Source organism: Dasypus novemcinctus, chromosome 11 (assembly GCF_030445035.2).
Source record: "Dasypus novemcinctus isolate mDasNov1 chromosome 11, mDasNov1.1.hap2, whole genome shotgun sequence".
In the NCBI taxonomy this organism is placed as follows: Eukaryota; Metazoa; Chordata; class Mammalia; order Cingulata; family Dasypodidae; genus Dasypus; species Dasypus novemcinctus.
Genome location: NC_080683.1, coordinates 94,015,461 through 94,040,913, shown reverse-complemented (window position 1 = coordinate 94,040,913; position 25,453 = coordinate 94,015,461). Strand labels below are relative to the sequence as shown.

The 25,453-nt window shown below is 35.5% G+C and overlaps 1 protein-coding gene across 1 annotated transcript in view; it reads right to left on the bottom strand.

The window, feature by feature from the left end:
• Positions 1-25,453, bottom strand: part of RFX6 (regulatory factor X6) — a 58,564-nt gene that overhangs the window by 14,638 nt on the left and 18,473 nt on the right. Inside the window, exons 7-10 of the mRNA XM_004471231.3 lie at positions 7,963-8,070; positions 2,318-2,395; positions 2,095-2,208; positions 108-157 (exon numbers count right to left, since the gene is read on the bottom strand). Coding sequence (XP_004471288.3) covers positions 108-157; positions 2,095-2,208; positions 2,318-2,395; positions 7,963-8,070 — 350 coding nt within the window. The remainder of the gene's footprint in view (positions 1-107; positions 158-2,094; positions 2,209-2,317; positions 2,396-7,962; positions 8,071-25,453) is intronic.

Genomic DNA, 25,453 nt, shown 5'->3' with positions numbered 1-25,453 from the left:
ATCTTCTTGGTAAACAAATGAATCACACTCTAATTTGTTCCTTTAAGAGAATATATCTGGTGAAGCCCTATACTAAGAAACTAACATGTTTTATTGAAGGAACTTACCTTTCAGGCATTTCTTGCATTGTCGCAGGAATGAGCACATCTGTAAGAACCTTAATCACAGCAAAACAGAGTAAACATAAATCTTTACAGTTACCATTTCTATAGAAAGCCATTGTTACTTGTCAACTACTTTTATTCCCTAGCTTCCTAGAGAATAATTTATAAAGTCCCTTCTGAAAGTTATAATTTTGTCTCCAAAAGGACGGCATGTCCGTGTGTTCTCTGTGTGTGCGTAAATGGCAGGGGGAGAGGAAAATTCTAGAAACATGGACAATTAAAGGTTAAACAGAGAGTTAATTATCAGAGCAAAAAGAGCAATTGAAATGGAAGGGCAAGACTCAGTCCTAAAACTAGGTGGGTAGACCCTTGATGAGAACTAGTAGAAAGAAGAAAGTAGGAAGTGTTGACTGATCCCAGCGCAGGAAAAACTAGAATAGATAAACCAGGGAGGGAGTCTGGATAAGTGCAGCTCAGACTCCCCTAGGCTGGCTGATAAACTGAGTAGGCCAGCCTGGGAAAGAGGACCAAGAGGTCTAGGGTAGACGATATTTCAAAATGTGGGTAGATGCTAATTTACAAACCTTAATAGCCCACCAGCAGAATGCATGTCTACGCTGTATATATGAAACAGTAAAATAAGAGACAGTTATGTATATGCCCAGTATGTTAACTGCCCACGGACTGGCTTTTGATGTCATATACTGTTTTATTTGATAAAAAGACGCTCACTCTCTAAAGGTGGAATGATGAAGATCTTGGAGGAACACTAATTTCTGGATTGTTTGAAAACATAGTTACTAAAAGGTATTGCATATAAAACAAACAAACAAAAAATTCAACGAAGAAAGTCCCAGATGGACTTAAGTGTATCTGTTTATTTGTGAAAGAGTTTGCTTGTAATGTTAAACTACATTTAGGTCAATGCAATCCTAATGTAGAATTTATTTAATAGGTTGATTTATTTAACTTAGTCACTGGGTTGATTATTTCCGGTATGTTTAGCTTTAAATTTTTGTCTTTTTTTATGACTACATTTCCTTTCTATTGTTCCAATTCTCATCTATGTTGATGAATAAAAATATTAGCTATTTAAAAAAAAAACAACTTGGCCTGCAACCTTGCTTCTAGGCTGAGTTTACTTAGCTACTGCTTCATTTTCTGCAGAGCTGAGAAACTAAGAATGGCAGTAAACTTAGAAGGACTGTATTTCCCATATTTTTAAAATGGCCCCAGCCTGGGTCCTCTTGTTCACTCAGATTACTTTTTTAAAGGAATGCTTTTTCCCCCCCTTAGAACAATTTAACAGGGAAATGTAAACAAACTCACTTTAAAGTATCCAGATGGCAATAGTTTTCTTCCTCACAGCAAGATCTCACTAAATATTACCCAGAAGTAATAATATCAAATAACACATTCACTCAGCTTGGGCCTCATCACTGCTCTAACCAGGGCAGAGGGTGGCGGGGATCAGCCTCTCCCCGTCCCTCACTAGATGTCTGGCTAGAAGGCCAAGCAGCTAGTCTTTGTTCAGGATGTCTTCATCATCCTCCTGGAGTCACTCAGAGCCTCTTCAGTGAGGGACCAGAATTGGACATCAACACATTAAAGTGAGAGTTTCATGCTCGTCAAGGTATTAGTCTCATGAGGACTGTGCTTCACCCCATCCCAAACACTGAAAGAGCCACTGTCCTATTTAATCTGAAAGCACCTTAAAAAGATAATAAAAATTAACTAAATTTTCTTGTATTTGTAAATCCATCACTTAGAATTATTCTTAGCTGTAAACAGAAATTGATTTTGTTTCACTTACTCTAAATTTATATTAAAACTCGAACTACTAAATATGTACCATTAAACTGAATATTTTCTCACCAGAAAAAAAAATTGTTTGTGTATCTCCAGTCATATTTAACACATTCATTGAAAATATTCTTCAAGAATTTAGGTGAATTTATGCTATTTAAGGACTATATCCCCAAGGGCTTACCTTATAAAGAATTGAGTCACAAACACAGAAAATGTCAATGATGACAGGGTTTTCAAGTAGAGGAAGAAGATGATCAGGCATTCCTTGCCAAAAGTGTAATAAGAAATGCTGGATCTAGTTGCAGAACAAAGAGTACATGCATTAAGATTTTCCCTTAACTCATATAAAGAACAAGATATGAAAGTATACATAATATGATGAAAGCGTTCTTTATCATCTTTACCTCTTCAAAGTTTCCATTGATTGCATTGTCCAGGATACACTGACAGTGAGTTTTGTACATCATTATGAGAGTATCAACCTATTTTAAGGAAGAAAGAGCTTAATCAAAGCATCTTTTTAACACCACCTTTATTTTTATGCATTCATTTTTTCATTAAACACTCATTTTAAAGCTTCTATTCTACACCAGGCATTGTACTCAATGCTGAGGAATCAAAGATACAGTCACAATTCTTATTATGAAGGAGCATACTGCCTTGTGAAAGAAGAAAGGCAAGTAAATTGATAATTACAGCATAGTATGAAAAAAAAAAGAAAAAGAAAACAGTGGAGCTGTGAGCAAAAGCAACACCATAATTTTCTGCCTAATAAGGAAAATTACCTTTGATGGAAGAAATAAACAGAAAATGGCAAAAATACATCTACTCTTCACACAGTTTTATGAAATGGATGCCTGGAGCAGTGTTTCTTAGCAGTTTTGACTTTTGCTTCTGAAGCAGCGTAACCTGAGGGCCTATCTCTGCCACACCACTTACCACACACGTGTAGCTTTGCACAAGCTGCTTTGTATCTAAGCCCCAGGCTTTTCATCTTTAAGTATAGTAGTAGTAATATATCATGCATATGGTGTTAAGAAGATTAAATAAGATACACTTAAAACTGTGCCTGGCACACTGTAACAGCTCACTAAATATCACCTGAAAGGAGTAAAAATATCAGATAACGCACATACCAGAAAAAGATTCAAACATTTAGTGTGTTTTATGAAATGTCTCTATTTCCAAATTATTATAGAGATCTAAATTGCATGGCTTAAAAAGCTTTAAACATATCCCAAAGTTTTCAATGGATTAGAGCAGATGATATTCTAGCAACTTAACAGTATCAAACTAAAATCTTTATTTTATAAGCTAGGAATGTCCCTACCTATTATTTGTTTTCTGCTATACATGAAAAGGTGCATAGTTTAGAGGTGAAAGGTGTGAGCTTTGCCCTTGGACTACCTGGATTTTAATCCCAGCTCTGATCTGCCATTTATTTGCTATGTAACACTGGGTAAAATATTTAACATTTGTGAGCTTTAATTTCCTCATCTATAAAATGGAGATGATAATAGCAGTAATTACTTAATAGGGTCATTATGATGATTTAATGAAGTAACTCGTGTAAAGCTGTAGAATAATCTCTGGTATATTTTAAGAAATCAACCAATGATAGTTTTTTTATTTAAGGTAGTAGTGGTGATGGGGATGTCCCACCCTAACCAGTTGCTCTCTGCCCTTTGTTCCTGTATCTTTGTGGTCTAGCTCACAACTATATAATGAGGACATGAAAATTACCAATTTACTTCTAAGGATATATGGTGACTACAGAAAACTTCTAACAGGATACATCACTGTCAAGGCAAAGAGCCTCACTCTGTACTTCAGGCAACACCATTATAATTTTAGATGGTACACAATGCATGCTGTTTAGATAAGGACAAGAACAACATGAAAGATGGAATCAATTCATAACTGCTACCAAAAATTAATCCTTTAAGGGCCCCAAATAGCCAAAACTGTCTTGGAAAGAAAAAAAAAAAAAAAGAACAAAGTTGGAGGATTCACATGTCCTTATTTTTTAAAACTTATTACAAAACCAAACCAAAACAGCATGGTACTGGCATAAGGACAAACAGACCAATGGAATAAAATTGAGAGTTCAGAAATAAACCCTCACATCTATGGCCAATTGATTTTTGACAAGGTTTCTAAGACCACTCAATGGGGAAAAATAGTCTTTTCAACAAATATCTGGAATATTTGATATTCGTATGCAAAAGAATGAAGATGGACCCCTACCTCACACTGTATACAAAACTTAACTCCAAACAGATCAAAGACCTAAATATAGGAACAAAACTATAAAAATTCTACAAGAAAACATAGGGAAGCATTTTCAGGATCTTGTGTTATGCAATGGTTTCATTGACTTTATACCAAAGCACAAGCAATGAAAGAAAAATTAGATAAATGGGACTTCATCAAAATTAAAAACTTCTGTGCATCAAAAGACTACATGAAAGTAAAAAGTCAACCTAAAGAACAGGAGAAAATATTGGGAAACCACATATCCAATAAGGGTTTAAGGTCCAAAATATATAAAGAAATCCTACAATTCAACAATATAAAGACAAACAACCCAGTTTAAAAATCGACAAAAGACTTGAGTAGACATGTCTTCAAAGAAGCCCTACAAATGTTCAAAAAGCACATGAAAAGATGCCCAACATCACTAACCATGCAGGAAATGCAGATCAAAACCTCGATGAGATATCAGTTCATATCCACTAGAATGGCTACTATTAAAAATGGAAAACAAGTGTTGGAGGGGATGTGGAAAAAAACTAAGCTTATTCATTGCTGACTGGGGAGGTACAAAGGAGTAGCAACTGTGTAAAATGGTTCCTCAGAAAGTTCTTCAGAAATTTAAGTACAGAATTACCATATGACCCAGAAATCCCACTCCAGGGACATACCCAAAAGCATTGAAAGCAGGGACTTGAGCAGATATTTGCACACTGATGTTCATAGTGGCATATTCATAATTGCCAAAAGATGGAAGCAGCCCAAGTATCCATCAACTGATAAATGGATAAACAAAATGTGGTATGTACATACAATGTATCATTTATAATATTATATATATGTTACTTATTATAAATATTCTGCCTTAAAATGGAATGAAGCCCTAACACATATGACAGCATGGATGAACCTTGAAAACATCATGTTGGGTGAAATAAGCCAGACACAAAAGAACAAATATTGTATGGCTCACTATATAAAATGATAAGTATAAGCAAATTCATAGAACTAGCAGCTAGGTTATCAGGGGCCAGGGTGGGGAGATGTGCTTAATTGTTTCACAGTTTCTATTTGGGATGATGAAAAAGTTTTGGTAGTGGGTGGTGGTGAGAGTAGTACAACATTTTGAATATAATCAATGCTCCTGAGTTATGTATTTGAATGTGGCTGATGGGTAAGGGGAATGGCAGGAAGAGATGAGGGGTGGAAGCGCCTTTGGGACTTAGAGTTGCCCTGGATGGTGCGTCAGGGGCAATCACCGGACATTGTAAATCCTCCCAGGGCCCACTGGATGGAATGTGGGAGAGTATGGGCCATGATGTGGACCATTGACCATGGGGTGCAGAGATGCCCAGAGATGTACTTACCAGGTATAATGGATGTGTCATGATGATGGGAGTGAGGGTTGCTGGGGGGGGGGGGGGGGGGAGGGGTGGGATGGGGGTGGTAGGGTTGAATGGGACCTCATATTTTTTTAATGTAATATTTTTACAAAATCAATTTTTAAAAAAGGGTGAAATTTTAGGTTGCATATATATTACTTAGAATAAAAATTTTAAAAAGAAAACCATAATACTGTACAACACACAAGGTGAACCCTAATGTAAACCACGGACAATAGTTAATAGTACAATTACAATAATACTCTCTTATCATTTGTAACAAAGATATCACACTAATGCAAATTATTAATAATGGGGAAAATTGGAAGTGTTAGGGGGATATTTAGGGACTGCCTTTTCTCCATGATTTTCCTGTAAGCCTACAATTTTTCTAATATAGAAATATATATATATATTTATCCTTTGAGACCTGCAACCTACTAAAACAACAAAAGGGCTTCTGTTTTCACAAGTGCTTTACTTTATTCACATCAAGAATTATTTCTTTATACATAAATCACAAATTTGTAATCTTACTACAAACACTTCATTTATTTACTTAATATTTACATTGTCTTAGGAAAATAAATTTTAATTGTAATACTTTGCTTCATCAGAAACATAATTTTGCCCAATTTTCTGAGACTATACACCACGGTCGAGAGGACAGGGACAGGGACAGGCTTATCTCCGTGAAAGTTGGTGAGCGACACCTGACAGAGCTGAAAGCAGGCCTCTCATCTTCAACCAACATCCCTGGAGTCAGCTTCCCACTGGGCAGTCTTCTTCCTCTCCGCCTCAAGAAAGCAGGTGCTTAAAGGGCTTAGCTTTATCCCCAAGCCCCTTTCTAGGGACTGAAAAGCTACCTGGGGAATTTGGCTACTGGCCAAGAAAATGAATGGCGAGGTCCAGCTGTCCTCAGGGGTGAAGAAGGAGAGTCAGTCCCTGAGGATCACGTTAGGATTTGCCAGGAGTGAACTTAGAAACCCAGGGCATACACAGGCACCTGAAATCTGAACAAGAAATGATCTGCAGACCAGTTTCATGTTTCATATGGTAAAGAATTCCTTGGACACTAGCAGAAAAACCAAAATGAACTATTAGAACATGTCCCCCACATCTTTTTTTTTCTTTCTTGTACGCTCTCTCTCTTTCTTTCTCTCTCTCCTACTCTCACCATGTATATTTACACAGTAAACATCTTCATAATATGTTTTCATGTGAGCAGTTCTTTCCAAAAAGGTGGCCCAACAATACCCTCCAAAGAACTGTGTTCCCTGACATGCCTCAGATTTCCACAGATTTCTCCACAAACTGCCACACGTTAATATCTAGAGGCAGTTTTTCAAATATGGCAACAAAAAAAAAAGGTGTTAAATTTGAAAATGTGATCGAAGAGGAGAATGAAAGGAAGTGGAAATACTTCAAGAGATTTGCTTGCAACAGAATTCTGAGAATTATTTCAATACTCTACCACCTCTTAACTATAGTATGTATCTTATGAGAATGAACCCTGGAGGTTGCTGTGCATCTCTCAGTATCTATCTATAAATCTTTTTCAATGTGCTGTATGTATTTCCTGTTTTCACAGAGAACTCATTGCTAAAGTAATAAGATGGACATTTATCATATTTTTCCATCTTTACACCTCAAAAATATGAACTGACAAAACATACTATAAAAGGTGTTTTCCTCAAATGCTAATGAAAAATGAACTTTAGTTGAAAGAAAAATTTATAAAATCAATTATGTCCTTATTTATTAATGAACCCTGATTTTAATCAGTCAATAGGACCCAATAAATTATTCTTAGAGGTAAAGAAGTAGAGCAATTAGGAAGAATTAGTCTTAGACATTATAATATAAGCATTGAAAAGTCATATTCAGGATTATTTATAAGTTGAATACCATGAGACTGTTTCTTTCTCAACTTTAAAAAAATGGCAAATGGAAGACAATACAGAATTTTAGAGTTGAAAGGAATCTCTGTGATCATTTAGTGTATCTCTTCCTCAGTGCTAGGAACAGAGTCTTTCCTAAGACATACTTGGTGACTATTTTACTGAAATAAAGTGGGGTTAACTGAACACGTAATTGGGGAAAAACTGTGTAACCGACACATTCTAGTATTATCTTCCTTGATATTAAAATGAGTTTTAAGTAAAAATAACCTTTAATCTTTTGAGGTTTATTTTATCACCTTCTGATTACATACTATCATAAATATGGTCAATAATTAATTAGAAAGAGTTTAATCAATGTTAGTAAACATTTGTCCCTCCTATAAATCAGTCAATTATATTTGATTATGCAGATTTCTGACTGCTTCCTACAAGTGCCATGATGTTCCCAAAGAACTGAATTACTGAACCAACGTATCAGAAAATCAATAGTGAAGTATCTATAATTGATACCTTGTCCTTAGAAATGCATCCTTGGTATACAAGATGTTGAGCACTGGGGAATTCTGGAAGAAGTGTTCCTGTTTTTGAGCTAAGTGAGTATTTCCGAGTGAAGCCACCCTACATTAGAAAAATGAAGAGAAACAAACCATTATCAACTAATGGCTCCAAAATACAATTTTAGTAAAACAGAAACTCGTAAATTTCTTTCTTCTTCATTCCACAAATTATGAGTAATTACAAGATCTGAGTGAACTAATGTAACTGAATAAGCTACAGATGTCAGCAGAACTATTGTTTCCAAATCATAAATGGTTTTAAAGTCAGAATATTTTCATTTAACTTCAGATTTTGGCTTTGAGCTTTGATCAGTTTTCATAACTTTCAGAGATTTAAGTGCACATTTGTTAATGGCATACTTCAAAAGATATATATACCTTGAAAACTACTGAAATTATTTTAGCTATGAGAGGCCTTGGAAATTGACAAAATCCAAGCTCCTCATTTATAGATTAAATAAATGGGACCATGAGAAGTTAAATAATTTATCCTATCTCAGAGATAATTAGTGGTAGATTGTGACTGGAGTCTAAGACTTCCGGTTCCCAAACTAGTACTCTGGACTTTCTATCCCAACCTTTTCCCACCCTAAGTTCATATACTTGTTCTATTTCCTTGAAGAAAGCACTACCCTAGCAGTTTTCAGAAAAGTAGAGAAAGTGATCAATAACCCATAATATATGCTGCAGTGCCTATGTACCTATAAGAAACCCATAGAAAGAGGGACTGTGTTTTCACGGGAGAACAGGTAACTCAACAAATCAGTCTCTCAGGCCATAACTGAATGTTCCCATGCCACAAACAAAATTTTAACAAACTGGATTGTAAGCAAAAGTTAGGGGGGAAAAATCAATTATGAATATAGTGAAGGGAGTAAAGTATTCCTAGCAAATACCAAATTTCACTGTTTCCCAAAGGTTTCCCAATTTTGTTTTTAGAGTTTTTGTGTTTGTTTGCTTGTCTCTATCATATTGAAGATGTTTATTAGAAAAAAGCTTTGTTACTGACATAGGTAGGTTGGGCTTCCAAACTGTCTTATCATTCCCAGTCTTCATAAAACCCTGCAGACATATCACGTGGCAGATGATAAAGGAGTTGTGAGTGCTTAGACAGCAGATATTTAGAAGCACTGATTTCTTATTAACTGATTCTACCTAAGATTTTGAACAAATTTTACATTAAAAATGTAGCAAAAATCCATTTCTGTTAGATTAGCTTTTACTTTTTTGGGCTTGATAACCTCTATTTTCAAGTTTGGATAGAAAAAGGATTATTCTGACTTATCAATTTTTGAACTAATAAAGAACTACTGCATAAATGATTCATTATCATAAAGCTGATGTAACAGCACAGGTGATCCTAATCCATTATATTTAATCTGTCTTAACAACTCAAAATGTGTTTCAAAAGTTTCAATGCTTTGTGTGTCATTTATGATCACCAACTTTCATTGCGCATTCAAAGAATGACAATGTCAATAAATAGGGAAAATAAATATAGAATGCAAGAAAATAGATAATTTAATCTTAAAGAAAGAAAAGATGCAATAAAATATGAAGTTAATATTTGAAGCATATAAAAAGGAAACTAAACTCTAATTTTAAAAACTTTACACTTGCTTATAACTTTTCTCTTGGATGGAAAGTTACATTTATTCATCCCAATATATAATTTGGTGAGATGGTGGAAAAAAGACAGAGAAATATAAACCAAAATATTACAATGCATAGTATTGTATTAAATTCAAGTTAGGCAAATGGGAATGTAAATAGGCCCAGAAGATTTAGCGGTCAGGTTTTAGCAAGCATCCAGGAAAAAGAAAATTTCAAATTTAGAAGAATTCTTTCAAACAACAGAAACAGAAGGACTATGTCCCAATCTCTTTTATAAATTTTATGCAAAAAAAAAAACAAGAGAAAAGGAAAGAAAAATCATAGGTCGATCTCACAACCATCTTACAGTACTACAGAACAAAATATTAGCAAACCAAATCCAACAGTTTTTAAGAATGGCCACAGCTAATTGGGTCTAAATTCACCACAATTATAGAAAAAAGAAGAAGGCCATATAGTATATAATCATTTAAACTGATGCAAAAATCTTGTTGAAAATCCAACCACCATGTACTATACACATACATACATATGCACACACACACTTGGTAAGCTAAAAATAGAGGAAAAATTTATTTATCATTCAATAAGGAATATCTGTCAAATACCCACAGAAAACATCATACTTGATGAAAAAAATATATAACCATTCCCTTAAAAATCATGTACAAGATAAAGCTGTCCACTCTCACCACTTTTTTTCAATACTGGAGTTCCTAGCCAGAACAGTACAACAAGAAAAAGTGATAAATGATTAATAATTGGAAAATAAGAAACAAAACTAACATTTATTTGCAACTAATGAATGATTACTTTGAAAAACCAAAATAAATTGTACAAATATTGTTATAATTAGAGTTTTTTCATTAGCAAATTTGCTGGATGGAAGATCAGTTTAAAAGTTCATTGAATTTCTAAAACCAAGAACAAGCTTTAAGAACATGCAATTAAAAAGATACTGTGTAAAATAATAACAAATATTAGAAGATATCTAAGAATAACTCTAACAACTATGTACAAAATATTTATAAGAATAGTATTAAACTTTTTCAAAAGGTATTAAAGAAGTGATAAATAAGAAGATTCGATTTTGTGAAAATGTCATTTCAACACAAACTGATGTATCTCTTCAATGTTATTCTCATCAAAATCTCAACAGGATTTTCTGTGAAATTTAACAAAATGATTAGATAATATATATGAAAGTGCAGAGGATCAACAAGACATTTCTGATTAAGAAGAACCTGACAGGAGGATTTATATTACCAAATACAAGACATATTATACAGTTTTAGTAAGTAAAAGTGATATTGACACAGGGATAGACCAAAGTTACACTAGAAATGAATAGATAGCCCAGAAAATGCCCCTTACTTAATTGAAAGATTTGACATTGCAATGCAACTATGTAAACAGTGAGCCCTAAATTATACTATGGACTGACTACAATTAATAGTACAATTGGCATTGCAGATTAGGAGAGATAAAAATGGCTCCATACCACATATCACACTCAAAATCAATTACAGGTGAAATAAAGACTTAAATGTTTAGAGCACTTTTAAAAACCTTTAGAAGAATATTTTATAACCTTAGAATATACAAATTTATTTTTTAAACCAGATATAAAAAGCACTAACCATGAAATAAAACTTTGTCTTCATCAAAGATACCATAGAGTATTGAGCCATGCACCAACTGGGAGAAGTTATTTACAACATATAACCTATAGGCTACCCATATCTAGAATATACAAAAAATTTCTAAGAATCAAATTTTTAAAATAGAAAAATAGTGTGGTGTGAACAAGCATTTCACAAAAGAAAAAATACAAACGGCCAGAAAAGATCCACGAAAATATTTAAGCTCATTGGTTACCAAAAGTCTTTTCTAAATTAAAGCCACAGATACAATCTTATACTCAAAGAATTGGCGAAAACTAAAACGCCATTCAATTTGAGGTATGTGTAAAGATGTAGCACAAAAAGAATGCTTGCAAACTGCTGAAGGGAGTATAAGTTGATACTATCCCTTTAGGAAAACATCATGACCCTAACTAGTAAAATTAAACATAAGCATATCCTAGTACTTAGAATTTCACTACTAATTATATATTTCAGAGAAACTCCTGCACATGTATACCTAGAGAATATCATTTGCCAAAAAAAAAAAAAGAAGGCCATGACAAGTGGATGAAAAAAACGCATTTTGATATTTTCATACAATGGAATACTATACAACAGTACAACTAAAGAACCTAGAACTACATACTTTAATATTAACAAATCACAAAACCTATTGTTGACTGAAAACAGAAAGTCACAGAAAAACATAGTATGAATCCATTTTTTATGTAGGGGGAAGCCAGGAAATACCAAACAATATTGTTTAGGGGTACAGTCATAAGTATTAAAACGTTAAGGTAAAGTACAGGGGTGATGTGACACTGAGTCATGCGGTGTGGTAACCTCTGGTAGGGCAAGAAGACAAGCGACTGAGCTAGGGCACGAAGGGGACTTCTCACTTTTAAGCTATGTGGTAGGTAATGAAGTTTTCATCTCATGGTTATTTTAAAAACTTTCTATGTGTGTGTTATGAATAATACATTTCCCAATAAAAATTGTTGCAGTGCTAAGGAAATGCATATTAACGAATAAATTATATGCCTTTTATTTTAATACTTATTTAAAACATTCATGTTGATAAATAATATTTTGTTCAATGGGGTGTGTAACAAAATTCAACAATCTGTTGGGATGTCAACAATTGTGAACAAAAATGGTAGCAATTGCATAAATCAGACAATAATATCTTTTCCAGTCTATGTAATTAGCACAAAAAATAAGAGAGGAGCTGATAAACTACAAAAAGTAAAATATGATAACTTTAGTTCAATAATATGTTTGTTATTTTAATTGTACTAAAGGAAGTGACAAATTAGAGGCCAGACACAGTTGGGCTTTTTTTCTCCCTCAACTGATGAAATGACTTTAGTACTCTTGTGAACTATTAAGAATATTATTTCCAAAAGAAAAGAAAAAGGACCTACAGAAAAGAAACAAATATGATTAGAAGGCCAGAGGGTCTGATTTATGAGGAAAGATTAAAGGAGTTAAGCTCCATGGCTTGGCTAAGTGATGACTAAAGGAGAGCATGATAACAGTCTACAAATATTTGAAAAGCATATACCAAGGAGGGAGGATTTGCTATTTATCTTGGTACAAAGTTGTTAAACTGGCTATGAAAGGTTAACATTAAGGAGAAGGAAACTCAGGCTATCAGAGAAACTTCCTTGGTTGAAATGTATGGAATCAAGGAACTTAATCTCCAAGAAAAAATGGCCACTCATTACTCTAGTTAGTTAAAACAAAATTGGGCCCCACACTAGCAGATTCACAGGAAAAGGAAAGCTTTCTTGATTATGCAGGATAAAGTATTGGGATTCGTTTTTGTTTGTTTGTTTGTTTGTTTTATTCCTGTGAGGATTCCAAGAGGTTCTCTAAGGCATTGCTATTTGATTCACAACATTTATGAATACAAAATTTAAAACAATAGAATTTATTCCACTAAGTGATAACTGCTCTTACCACTCTCTTCCTGTTTTTATTTTGCTTTTGTTATTGTTATTTTTGTTTGCTTTTTTATTTGTTTGCTTTTCTATTATGAACTATTAAAACTTTTAAAAAGGTATAGAGAAAAATAATAAACACCCAGATATTTACCGCCTGTTTAAGATATTAGACATTTCAAATATTAAAACAACCTTTGAGGACTTCCCTAATCACAATTCTTCCCCGACCCCCCAACCCCCAAACACACACAAGACGTAATTGATATTTTGGATTTTGTTTTATATCATTCCTACTCAAACCTTAAAAAATTTAACTTGTATGTAAATATCCATAAACAATATACACTACTGCTTTAAAACTGATAGCTACCAGACAGTATGTATCCTTCTTCACTCAATGGGCAGCCCTATACACTCGACTTTGGATTTTTGAGATTAATCTAATTTGGTTCTTATGGCTGCAGTTTAATCATTGCCACAGCAGTATAGTATTTTATTATATATATATATGCATAAATTTATTTTTCAGTTATATCATAGTGGATTTTTATTTTCTTAAACAATGCTGCAATGAAATCCTCACACGCCTCCCTTGTGTGCAGTGTGAGAGTTTCTCTAGGAATGCAGTCATAAAGCATGTGCATCTTCAACTTTCCTAGAAATTGTCCCTCCAAATGTTTGTGAGAGTTCCATTGCTCCACATTCCTACCAGCACTATAATTTTAGATTTTTTTATTATTGCCAATCCAATAATTGTAAAATAACCTCTCATTGTGATTTTAGCTTGCATGTCCCTGATTAATATTTAGATTAAGAACTATTTGTATGTTACTGGCAGGGATAATATTCAGAATATTTACTGACACTGGGCAACCAGAATGGATGCTGTGACCACCAACAATATTAATTAGTCTTTATTTTTTCATCTTGTGTGAATGGTCTGCTCATATATTTTACCATATAATACTGGGTTTGCTTTTTATTGTTGAGTTGAATGTACACATTCTAGATCAGTGCTGCCCAATAATTTTCTGTGATGATAGAAATGTTCTATATTTGCACTGTTGAATATAGTAGTCACATGACACATATAGCTCTTAAGCACAAATACACATATAGTTCCTTAGTGTGACTAAGGAACTAAATTTTAAATATTATTTTACTTTAATTAATTAAATTTAAATTTGACAAGCCATATGTGGCTAGTGACTACCATATTGCAGCATATAGTTTGAGATGTTAATCCTCTGTCATTTAATAGATAGAAAGATGATAGAAATATCCACTTTATGCATATTTTACCTATTTGAGGCCATATATGCACATATTTACTTGTATGTCCTTTTTTTCTTTCTAAGTAACATTTCACCATATCACTAAAAGAGTTTTAACAAATGCAATGACATTTTTACATAAAAGTGCTATAAATTACATAACCTTTTTCTTTTATTATTGGTCATGTAGGTTGCATACAGTTTCCACTAGTTAATAACAATTTTGTGCATCACATTTAATCTTCATTTTCTATTTTTCTTCAAGTGCGATTCTTTTTTTTAAAAAAAAGGTGGAATTCATAGGAAAAAAGGCATGAACATTTTAAAGGCTCTTGATAAAGATCTTCCAGTGATTTTCCAGAAAGTTGGTTCAGCCTTCCCCAGCAAGACATAAAAGTGCTTCTCATCATACATTCAACAGCTTCATTATAATTTAATATTTTATAATTTTATCATCTAAAATGTTAATTTTTATTTCTTCGATAGTCCATCATTCATATATTTATTAGCCATTTGCCTTTTACTATATGTGAATTTTCTATCCATGTCATTTACCATTTATCTATTGTAGTCATCATGCTTTTCTTATAAATTGATGAGATTTCTTCATGGAGTAGATATTATCAAATTTTCATACTGGCTAAAAATATTTCCCCAGTTTTATTTTTGACTTCTAATTTTATATACGATGCTTTTGATACAGAGAAGTTTTGCCTTTCTGTATATAGAAACTTATTTTTTCCAAAGTAATCCATCTTTCTAATAGTATGCCCTGGAGAATTTCATTTATTTGGTACTTCCAGAAAGAATTTAAGACAACTCATTGAAAAAAATAATGTTCTTTCAAGGATTGTGGGGAAATGATGGAGTAGGTAGTTCCAGGAATCAGGTTCTCCACCAGAACAACTATTTTACAGGCCAGGACTGTCTGAATCAACTATTTTGAAACTCCAGTACAGTAGAACACAGTACCGCATCCAGGGAATAGAAGAAAGAGGCTGGTAATTGTAAATACCACTGAATTACACTCTCCAGTGGATGGCAACTCTTGCCCATCCCCAACCTCAGCAGGTGGCAGTAAGGTACTGGCACAGCTTGCTGGTGCCAGACTGAGACATAAAGAGCCAATTCCGGGAAGCGGCTGTGGCTCAAGCAATTGAACTCCTGTTTGCCATATGGGAGACCCAGGTTAGATCCCTGGGACCTTCTGGTAAAAAAAAAAAAAAGAAAGGAAAAAAAAGGGAATCCCAGACCTGATGGTGAGGTGCAGGCCCCTATGCAGCATGGAGATAGGCACAGGCCCCTGCATGGCAAAATGACACACCAAGAAAGATGATGCAACTGGAGAGAAAGAAAAGACCCAATTCCCCCAAGTCTGCGGGTATAAGGCCATGGTGCCAAACACTACTTTTGATGAGCTACTTCAAATTGCTGGGGGCCTAGCTCTGAGGGCAGCTACTGGTCCAACCTGTTTCAGACAAAGGTAGCAGAAAAGACTTAAGGATAATAATATTCCTCAGAGCTGAGGATGACAGTGGAAGGACTACATTTTCTATGCAGGTGCTGAGACAAGAAAGCACAGCTTTGGAAAGCTGTGATGAAAGCTTCTGGTAACCTTTCTGGCTCCTTCCTCATCTGCTCCCTGGATCAGTTTGGAGCCAGTGACAATCATTTGTAGGTCTCTGACCTTATTTCAGCTGGGAAAGACTGACTTGGGAAGTTCTTCTCCAAAGTGCCCTAACAACTACCAAAAAGAAATTTGCCTTCTTAGCAAAAGCACTGTGAAACAGCAAAAGCAGGGTAAGAAACAATTGCATCAGGTGGCCTGAGGCAAAAGATTATCTGCTTTAAGTCCTGCAGAGGAATACCTGGCAGTGGGAAAAGATCTGTTCCCTGGGGAGCAGAGTGGGATATCCAAATTCCTATAAACAGGAACTCCTAAGGCGACCAGCAAGTGCAACCCCAGGACAAGACACAGTCCCAATAGAAGGACCCTGCACTCTGCATTCACCTTGGCCTCACCCTCTTGATAGAAAGGCTGACCTCTGAAGGAGAGAACCAGATTACACAATTTGCAAATACTGGGAAACATTTTTTGCTTAGGTTTGCTTGGGTTTGTTAGCTCTTAAAACTCAAGAAAATCACTATCATAACACCAGCTGAATCCAAATTCAAGAAACAGACATCTCATGGAGTAAATCCCAGAGTTAATATTTTAAAGTATCAAAATGTACACTTTTCAACAAAAGATTACAAGGCAAATAAAGAAACAGGAAATGTTGGCCCATCAAAAGCGAGACAATAAAAATACAGAAAACATCAATGAAGAAGACCAGATTGTGGACATACAGGGCAAAGATGTTTTTAAAAAATGATTTTCAATATGCTCAAGATGAAGGAAAACACAGAACTAAAGGATATCAGGAAAACTATGAAAGAACAATACAAGAATCTTGTTAAAGAGATAGACATTTTTAAAAAGGAACCTAACAGAACTATTGGAATTGAAGACGACAAAAACTGAAATGAAAAATTTCCAGGAGGATTTCAACAGTAGATTGGATATGGCAGAAGAAATAATCAGTGAACTTGAACACAAAATAATTGAAATGAGTCAGGCCGAGAAGCAGAAAGGGAAGAAAACATTATAAAAAGCAAAGAGAGCATAAGAGACCTGTGGGACACCTGTGATCATGAAAGTTCCAGAAGGAGAAGAGAGAAAGGAACGGAAGGAATATTCAAAGAAATAATGACAGAAAACTTCCAAAACCTAGCAAAAGACATGAAAATGCACATGTATGAAGTCCAAAGAACACCAAACAAGATAAAGTTGAAGACAAATATAGCCTACCACATATTAATCAAGCTACAGAATGCAAAGGACAAGGGAAAAGTTCTGAAGGCTACAAGAGAAAGGCAATTTGTTATGTAAAATGGAGATCCAATTAGATCAAGTGCCAATGTCCCATTAGAAACCATGGAGGCAAGAAGGCAAATACTCAAATACTTGGGTTGAAGTGGTGGGAGAAAATAATTGCTATTCAAATATTTCATATCTGGCGTGACTTTCTTTTAAAAATGAAGGAGATACTACTAGATACTAACAGATAAACAAAAGCTTAGGGGGTTTATCACAACTAGACCTGCCCTATAATTAATGCTAAAGGAGTTCTTCAGACCGAAAGGAAAAGACACTAGACAGTGGTTCAAAGCAGCATAAAGAATAAAGACCTCTGGTAAAGGTAATCATATGAGTAATTATAAATGCCAGTACTATTATACTGTATTTTTTAATATATATAACTCCACTTCTTATTTCTCACGGACACTAAAAGGTAAATGCATAAAAAGTAATGATAAACCTATCGGTTTGGACATACAATATGCAAAGCCATAATTTGTAAAATGTACACTAAAAGGTGGGGGAAAAACATTATTCACTATTGCCAAAAGTTGGAAGCAACCCAAGTGTCCAAGAAAACTGCGGTATATACATGCAATAGAATACTACTCATCTGTTAAGAAGGAATGAAGTACTGACATATGGGACAATATGGATGAATCTTGGAGACATTATATTGAATAAAGTAAGCCAGTTACTAATGGACAAATATTATATGGACTCACTGGCATGACCTAAGCAAATTGAGCAGACTCACAGAGCTCAATATGAGCAAAACCTATGATAAGGTAAAGGAGGATGGCTTGGCAGTGAATGGGGTAATAGCGGAGCAGGGATGTGAGTGGGGTCAACTGTGCTGGAATGTGGGGGTGAGCAGGGTTGGGGGGGCTGAGCTAGTCTATCCATAGAACTGGGGGAGGGCTGGAGAAAGGAACAGGTAAACTGTAAGGATTTGTAGGTCTGTGATTAAAACTACAATGGTGGGGATGTTCTTTTGGCAAATATGGCAGGGGAGGGTTACTGGTACAGGCCATCTGGGGTGGGGGGATAGGTGGGAAAAGGAACACCTGGAGCATGCTTCTATGGAATAGTAAAGTGTTCATCTTGTCATAGGGTGCTTTCTCAAAAGGTAGAGACCCATACAATACAAGAAAATATTTATCTCCTATCTAGTGAGTCCTGCTATGTTCTCAAATAGGGGGGCAAGAATCTCTTGAGAACATAGGCAGTGCCTAATAAAAGAAAACAGGTGAATATGTCAAACCCTCAATATCAATGCATGTAACTATGAACTTTATTCTCCAAAAACTGAAATTAAGTAATTACCACAGGTTCCAAGGGGAGGGGAAGGGAAGAGTAGATAGAACATAGGGCATTTTTTGGGCATGAGAATTGTTCTGCGTGTTCCACAGGCCATTATTGTCAAACCCTATAAAAGTATACAGTGAAAAATGTAAACCAGTGACCATGGTTAGTAGCAATGCTTCAGTACTTGTTCATCAGTTGTAACGAATGTACCATATACATGCAAGATGCCATTAATAGGGAAAACGCTTCTTTGAAAATAAAGTGAAAAAAATAAGTCACTGGGGAACATACACAAGAAATTGTCACTGTGCATAAAACATAACAGATCTTACGGGGATGAAAGACACAATGCAAAAAAAATTTTATTGTATTATAGTTCAAAGTTATTTTCATTTATTTATTTTGGCTTTGTTTTGGGGGAGGTTTTAAATTGCAGAAGTGTTACAACTGTGGCAGGGGAGGATCCCTGATGTGGGGTGTTGGTGGGGGGGATGTGTGGGGAGGGATGTACCTGGGGCATCCTCTATGGAATATGAATGTGTTCAGGTGCACATGAGGTGTTGTCTCAGTGGGTGGAGACCCACATAATAACTGAAAGAATACTGAATTCCCATTCTGGGGAGTCCTGCTCCATTCTCTCATAAAGTGGCAAGAATCCTAGAGTACACGGGTAATGCCTAGCAAAGGCAGGCAGATCAATACACCTGGCCCTTGATAGTGATCCTTGTACTTAAGAACCTCTTCTTGTTAAAATAAAACGTAGCCTAGTATTATATATTGCCAAAGAGTTACCTCCTGAAAACATCCTTGAAATGTATCCTCTCTCTAAATCAAACTCAGCATATAAACTCACTACCTTTTCCCAGAGTGGGATACGAGAAGCCTCCCTTGCACAAAGGGATTATTATGAAGCACCAACCATTGATGCATGTGGAAAAATACCTTGACCAAAAGTGAGAAATACTAAATACAAATGAGTTTTTATGGCTAAGAGATTTCAAAGTGAGTCTGGAGGTCATTCCAGTGGTTACATTTATGCATGACTTAAAAGAGGATCTCACTGACTGCCACAGTAAACAATGCCTCAAGCACACGATCATCTCAGTTGATGCAGAAAATGTTTTTGACAAAATTCAGCACTGGTTCTTGATAACAGTACTTAGAAAACTAGGAATAGATGGAAAACTGCTCAATATAATAAAGGACATACAGGAAAACCAATAGCTAATCTCATACTTAATGGTAAAAGATTAAGAGCTTTCCCTCTAAGACCAGGAACAAACCAAGGATACCCACAGTCACCACTGTTATTTAAAATCGTACTGGAGGTTCTAGCCAGGGAAGTTAGGCAAGGAAAAAATTAAGGAATCCAAATTGAAAAGGAAGAAGTAAAACTTTCCCTATTTGCAGATGACATGATCCTATACATAGAAAATCCTGAAAAATCTGCAGAAAAGCTACTAAAACTAATAGATGAATTCAACAAAGTGGTAGGGTACAAGAGCAATCCTCCCCCAAAAAAGTCGTATTTCTATACACAAGTAATGAACAGTCAGAAGATGAGATCAAGAAAAAGATTCCACTTGCACTAACAACTAAAAGAATAAAATATCTAGGAATAAATCTAACCAAGTGTATTAAAGATTTGTTCACAGAAAACTACAAAACATTGCTAAGAAATCAAAGACCTAAATAAATGGAAGGTTATTCCATGTTCATGGACTGGAAGACTAAATATTATTAAGATGTAAATTCTGCCCAAAGCAATTTATGGATTATATGCAATCCTAATCAAAATTCTAAAAGCCTTCTTTGAAGAAATGGAATATGCAATTATCAAATTTATGTGGAAGGGAAGGGGCCCCAAATAGCAAAAGACATCTTGAAAAAGAAGAACGAGGTTGGAGGACTCACACTTCTCAACCTTAAAACTTATTACAAAGCCACAGTAATCAAAACAGCATGGTGGGCGGCGGACTTGGCCCAGTGGTTAGGGCATCCGTCTACCACATGGGAGGTCCGTTGTTCAAACCCCGGGCCTCCTTGACCCGTGTGGAGCTGGCCCACGCACAGTGCTGATGCGCGCAAGGAGTGCCGTGCCACACAGGTGTGTCCCCCGCGTAGGGGAGCCCCATGAACAAAGAGTGCGCCCGTAAGGAGAGCCACCCAGTGTGAAAGAAAGTGCAGCCTGCCCAGGAATGGTGCTGCACACACAGAGAGCTGGCACAACAAGATGACACAACAAAAAGAAAAGAAACACAGATTCCCATGCTGCTGACAACAAAAGAAGCAGACAAAGAAGACGCAGCAAATAGACACAGAGAACAGACAACTGGGGTGGCGGGGGAAGGGGAGAGAAATAAATAAATCTTTAAAAAAAAAGCATGGTATTGCCACTAAGATATATATATAGTCCAATGAAATTGAATTGAGAGTTCAGAACCAACCCTCACATTTATGACCAAAAAATAGCCAAAAAGCACAAAAAGAAATGCTCAACATCATTAGCCATGAGGGAAATGGAAATCAAAACCACAATGAGATATCATTCTACGTGCATTAGAATGGCTACTATTAAAACAGAAAATTACAGATGTTGGAAAGGATGTGGAAAAATAGGAACATTCATTCCTTGTTAGTGGGAATGTAAAATGGTGCAGTTGCTGTGGAAGAGTTTGGCAGTTCCTGAGAAAGTAGAGACTTACCAGATGACCTGGCAATCCCACTTCTAGAAATTTACTCAAAAGAATTAAAAGCAGGGACTCAAACAGATAATTGCACACCATTGCTCAGGGCAGCATTATTCACAATTGGCAAAAGATGGAAACAATCCAAGTGCTCATCAATCAGTGGATAAACAAAATGTGGTATGTTTATACACACACTGGGATATTATTCAGCTGTGGAAAGGAATGAAGATCTCATACATGCCACAACATGGATGACCCTTAAAGACATCATGTTGAGTGAAATAATCCAGACACAATAGGACACACTTTATTATATGATCACACAGATATGAAATGATTAGTATAAGCAAACTCATTGAGTTAGGTTCCAGAACAGGTTACCATGGGATGGAGTAGGGGTAGGGATAGTGAGTTAATGCTTAAATTGTACTGTGTTCCTATTTGGGATGATGGAAATATTTGGTAATGGATGGTGGTTATGGCAGTAGAAAATTGTGAACGTAATTTAAAACACTGAATTATATACTTGAATTTGGTTGAAAGGGAAAATTTAGGTTGCAGAGATGTTACTAGAATAAAATTTTTTAAAAAAATCTGTGGGACTGTACAACACAATCAATGAACCCTGAGGTAAACTACAGACTATAGCTAAAGGTACAATTATTAAAATGTGCTTTCATCAATTGTAACAAACGTACCACACTATGCAAGGTGTTAATAATAGGGTGGCATATGGGAGTCCTGTATTTGATATGTGATTTTTCTTAGAAGTTTTTTTACAACTACTCTAGTAAAAAAACTACTTAAAAAACAAAAAATCATTTCTCTTCATTAGTTTTAAGGTCTCCTTGATCTTACACTAAATTATTGTATATACTAGGGAGCTATTGTCAGGTATCTATCTCTGCTATTGATTTGTTCTATCTACAGTTTGTTCAGTATCATAGTGTCAAATTTTGATAGCTGCTGGATTATGATATGAAGGGGAATTTGATAGTCTCCTTTTCACTCTTCTTGTTTACATTTATCTTAACTATTGAATTCTGTATATTTCTAGATCATGCTTATAACCATTCTGATGATTTCCAAAAATCGATTACTCAAATTTTGACTAGGTTATTATATGTCTAAATTAATTTAGAAATAATTGGGATATTTATAGTATTATTATTCCTATTTAGGCATGCAGTACGCATTTTCACTTTAAATTCCCTTTTATATGTCTGTGTGTGTTTCAAACAGGTCCTTAACTTCTCTTATTAAGGTTGCTTTTAATTATTTTGCATTTTTGCTGATTCCTACTGTGACAGTTTGAGAGTACTTTTGTGGACCTCAAAAAGAGAAAGATTAATTGTAAACTAATCTGTTCCACTGGGTGTGATACCCTTTGATTGTGTTAAATTCGGTGAGGGGCCTCTGATGAAGTTTACTTGATAAAATCATCTTAAGGCTTCTGATTGAGCTATGTCAGTAAGTAATTCAAGTTGAGTTGCTGCCCTCTTGGTGGGGTGATATAAACAGACACTCACTTAAAAAGACCTACAGAAAGAAAGAGAGCTCCATAGACAACAGGGGAGAGAACCTTGTCATTTTGATCCTGTCATGTCACAGAAATGACATGACAAGGCTCAAACAGCTCCTGAAGAGAGATGAGCCATTTGCTTGATAGTCTGCAGCTGACCTTGGGAACAGTTGAGACTGAGAGAAGAAATCCTGAGAGACATTTGATATCACTCCCCTCTCATTTCACAGACCAGTCCAATACCAGCCATCCACTGAAAATGCCCTCTCCAAAGCTATTAGTTACCTCCAGTTAACTAATTCCATTGATCCTTTCCAGTCCATGTTTTGATGACCTCTTAGTTCTATTCGATAGTAGTGGCCATTTCCTTCTGTTGGGAGCATTCTTTTCCCTTGGCTTCTGAGACATCATATTTTCTTCCTTTTTTCTTACATCTTTGTATTCTCTACAGTTACTTCCTTATCCTTTTCCTTTTCCCCCACTTTTCACAACTCTTTTCTAATAACCTCTTTTCTCATTCATTTTTCTCCATAGGCATTTTTATTCATTACTCTAGCTTTCAATTACACATTAAACAAAATCTCCACATATGACCTCTATTCCAGTCACATATATTCAACTGCCCTCTTCAAACCTACAGTAGGTAATTCACAAGAACATAAAACATGACAAGTACCAAGTAGAACCCTTTCTCTTTCTACCCAATATTCTTCCAAACTTTCCTAACTTAGTTTATGGCACAATCAAACACCTGGTTGCTTCAGTACGAAAGCTAGATATTGATTCTACTTTGAAAGTATAGCTAATATCAGTCACTTTTCTCTGTCCTCAAGGCTATTATTCCTACTTCAATCTTCTCTTGTCCCAATGACCAATATACTCTCCAATGGATTTACTGCTTCCTTTTTCAGACCTTTCTAAATGAGTCTCCTTAGCATAGCCAGAATGAATTTTACAAAACACAAGTCTGATCACACCATTTCTCTCCAGTGACTTCCCATTCTAAAATCCATTCCAGTTCCTGCACAAAGTTCCATTCTCCACCTCATTATATGTCACAGCCAGGAGATTCTATTTTATTCTACAGCAGGATGCTCCTCTCATTTGCCTTCACCTACATTAGAGGGTCTCACAGAAGGGACTTTTAGCAATGTCAGAGATATTTTTGGTTGCCACAGTTGGGTCAGGGGTACTACTGGAATCTACTGTGTAAAGGACAGGTGTTCTTCAATATTGTTAACCACCCTACAATGCTCAGGACAGCCCCCACAACATGTAATTATCCAGCCCCCAAATGTTGAAAGTGCTGATCTAAGAAGCCCCTCCCTCTATACCTATGGTGTTCCTTCTGCCTGAACGGCTCCTCCTCTCTCCACCCACTTCACTCTTCTCTCCAATTCCCACTGAATTTCATTTCTTCACTTAAATGTCATTCCTGTGGGAAATGTCCCTCCAACCCCTAAACTAGGTTAACTCCATGTCTCCCTTTAGAACTACTATAATTCCTTTTTCCAAATTTATTTTCCTGTTACACTATAACCCTCACTAATAAATGAATAAATGTGGTGCAGGACCATATTTATCCACTCACTATTGTATTTCCTAGTACCCTAAAATTCTAGTACCTGTTGGTTAATTTCTTGACCATGGGGCTAAAAGAATAGAACTGCACTCTGAATTTTTTAAAAGGCAAATACATCTCTCAGCCTCAGTTTCCTTAGACGTTAATAAGCAATGTTAACATCCATTCTCCCTACCTCATCATTTTTAATGTTCAGATAACCTGAAGTACTTGTAGGGTGACTAACCATCCTGATTTGCCCTGAAAGTCTCACATCCTGGGAAAACCCCACTTTCCAGCACTTTATTACCATTTAAAATTTATCTGAGCCTTTAGATAGCCCTTAATTGTGTTAATTTCTATCATGATAATAATATTGATACTCTTACTACTCCAGGAATCTTTAGAAATTGCACAGGCTGTATCGTCCTAAGAAAAATAATTTCTATTCACTTTACCAAAATGACACCTGAATTTGTAGTATACTCTTTTAAGAGGAAAAAAGTAGAGTTAAGAAATATTTTTCTTTTTTTTCTATGCAGAGTGGCTTGCCATTCACAACATCTAGTAGCAACTGGCTTGGTCCTAACACCTGAGCCTCATCAAACTGGTAGAAAGAACACCTGAGAGAAATTACTTAAATTCCCTATTGACATAAACTTTAGTCAACCGAAATGCTATTTCTGAGTCAATATTTTTGCAGTTTCACAATTGTTTATCTAATAAAGAGGTATTATTTCATTGACAAAAAGAGCAATCTGGAGGACTTTATTATGTAATTAACCATTAACTGTATTAAAAGCACTGGGGGAGAGAAATTGGTCATTTCAGAGGGTTGGGGTTTTATATTCTTTCTTAATATGTTTGCATCATTTCACCAAACTAATAGAGTTATGACTTACCTCAGGTCGACATTTACCCCACAACACATTGTCATGTGCCCTTAGGTTGTGGCACCTCTCTTTAATCATTAGTTAACTTTAGGATAATGAAGGCCTTATC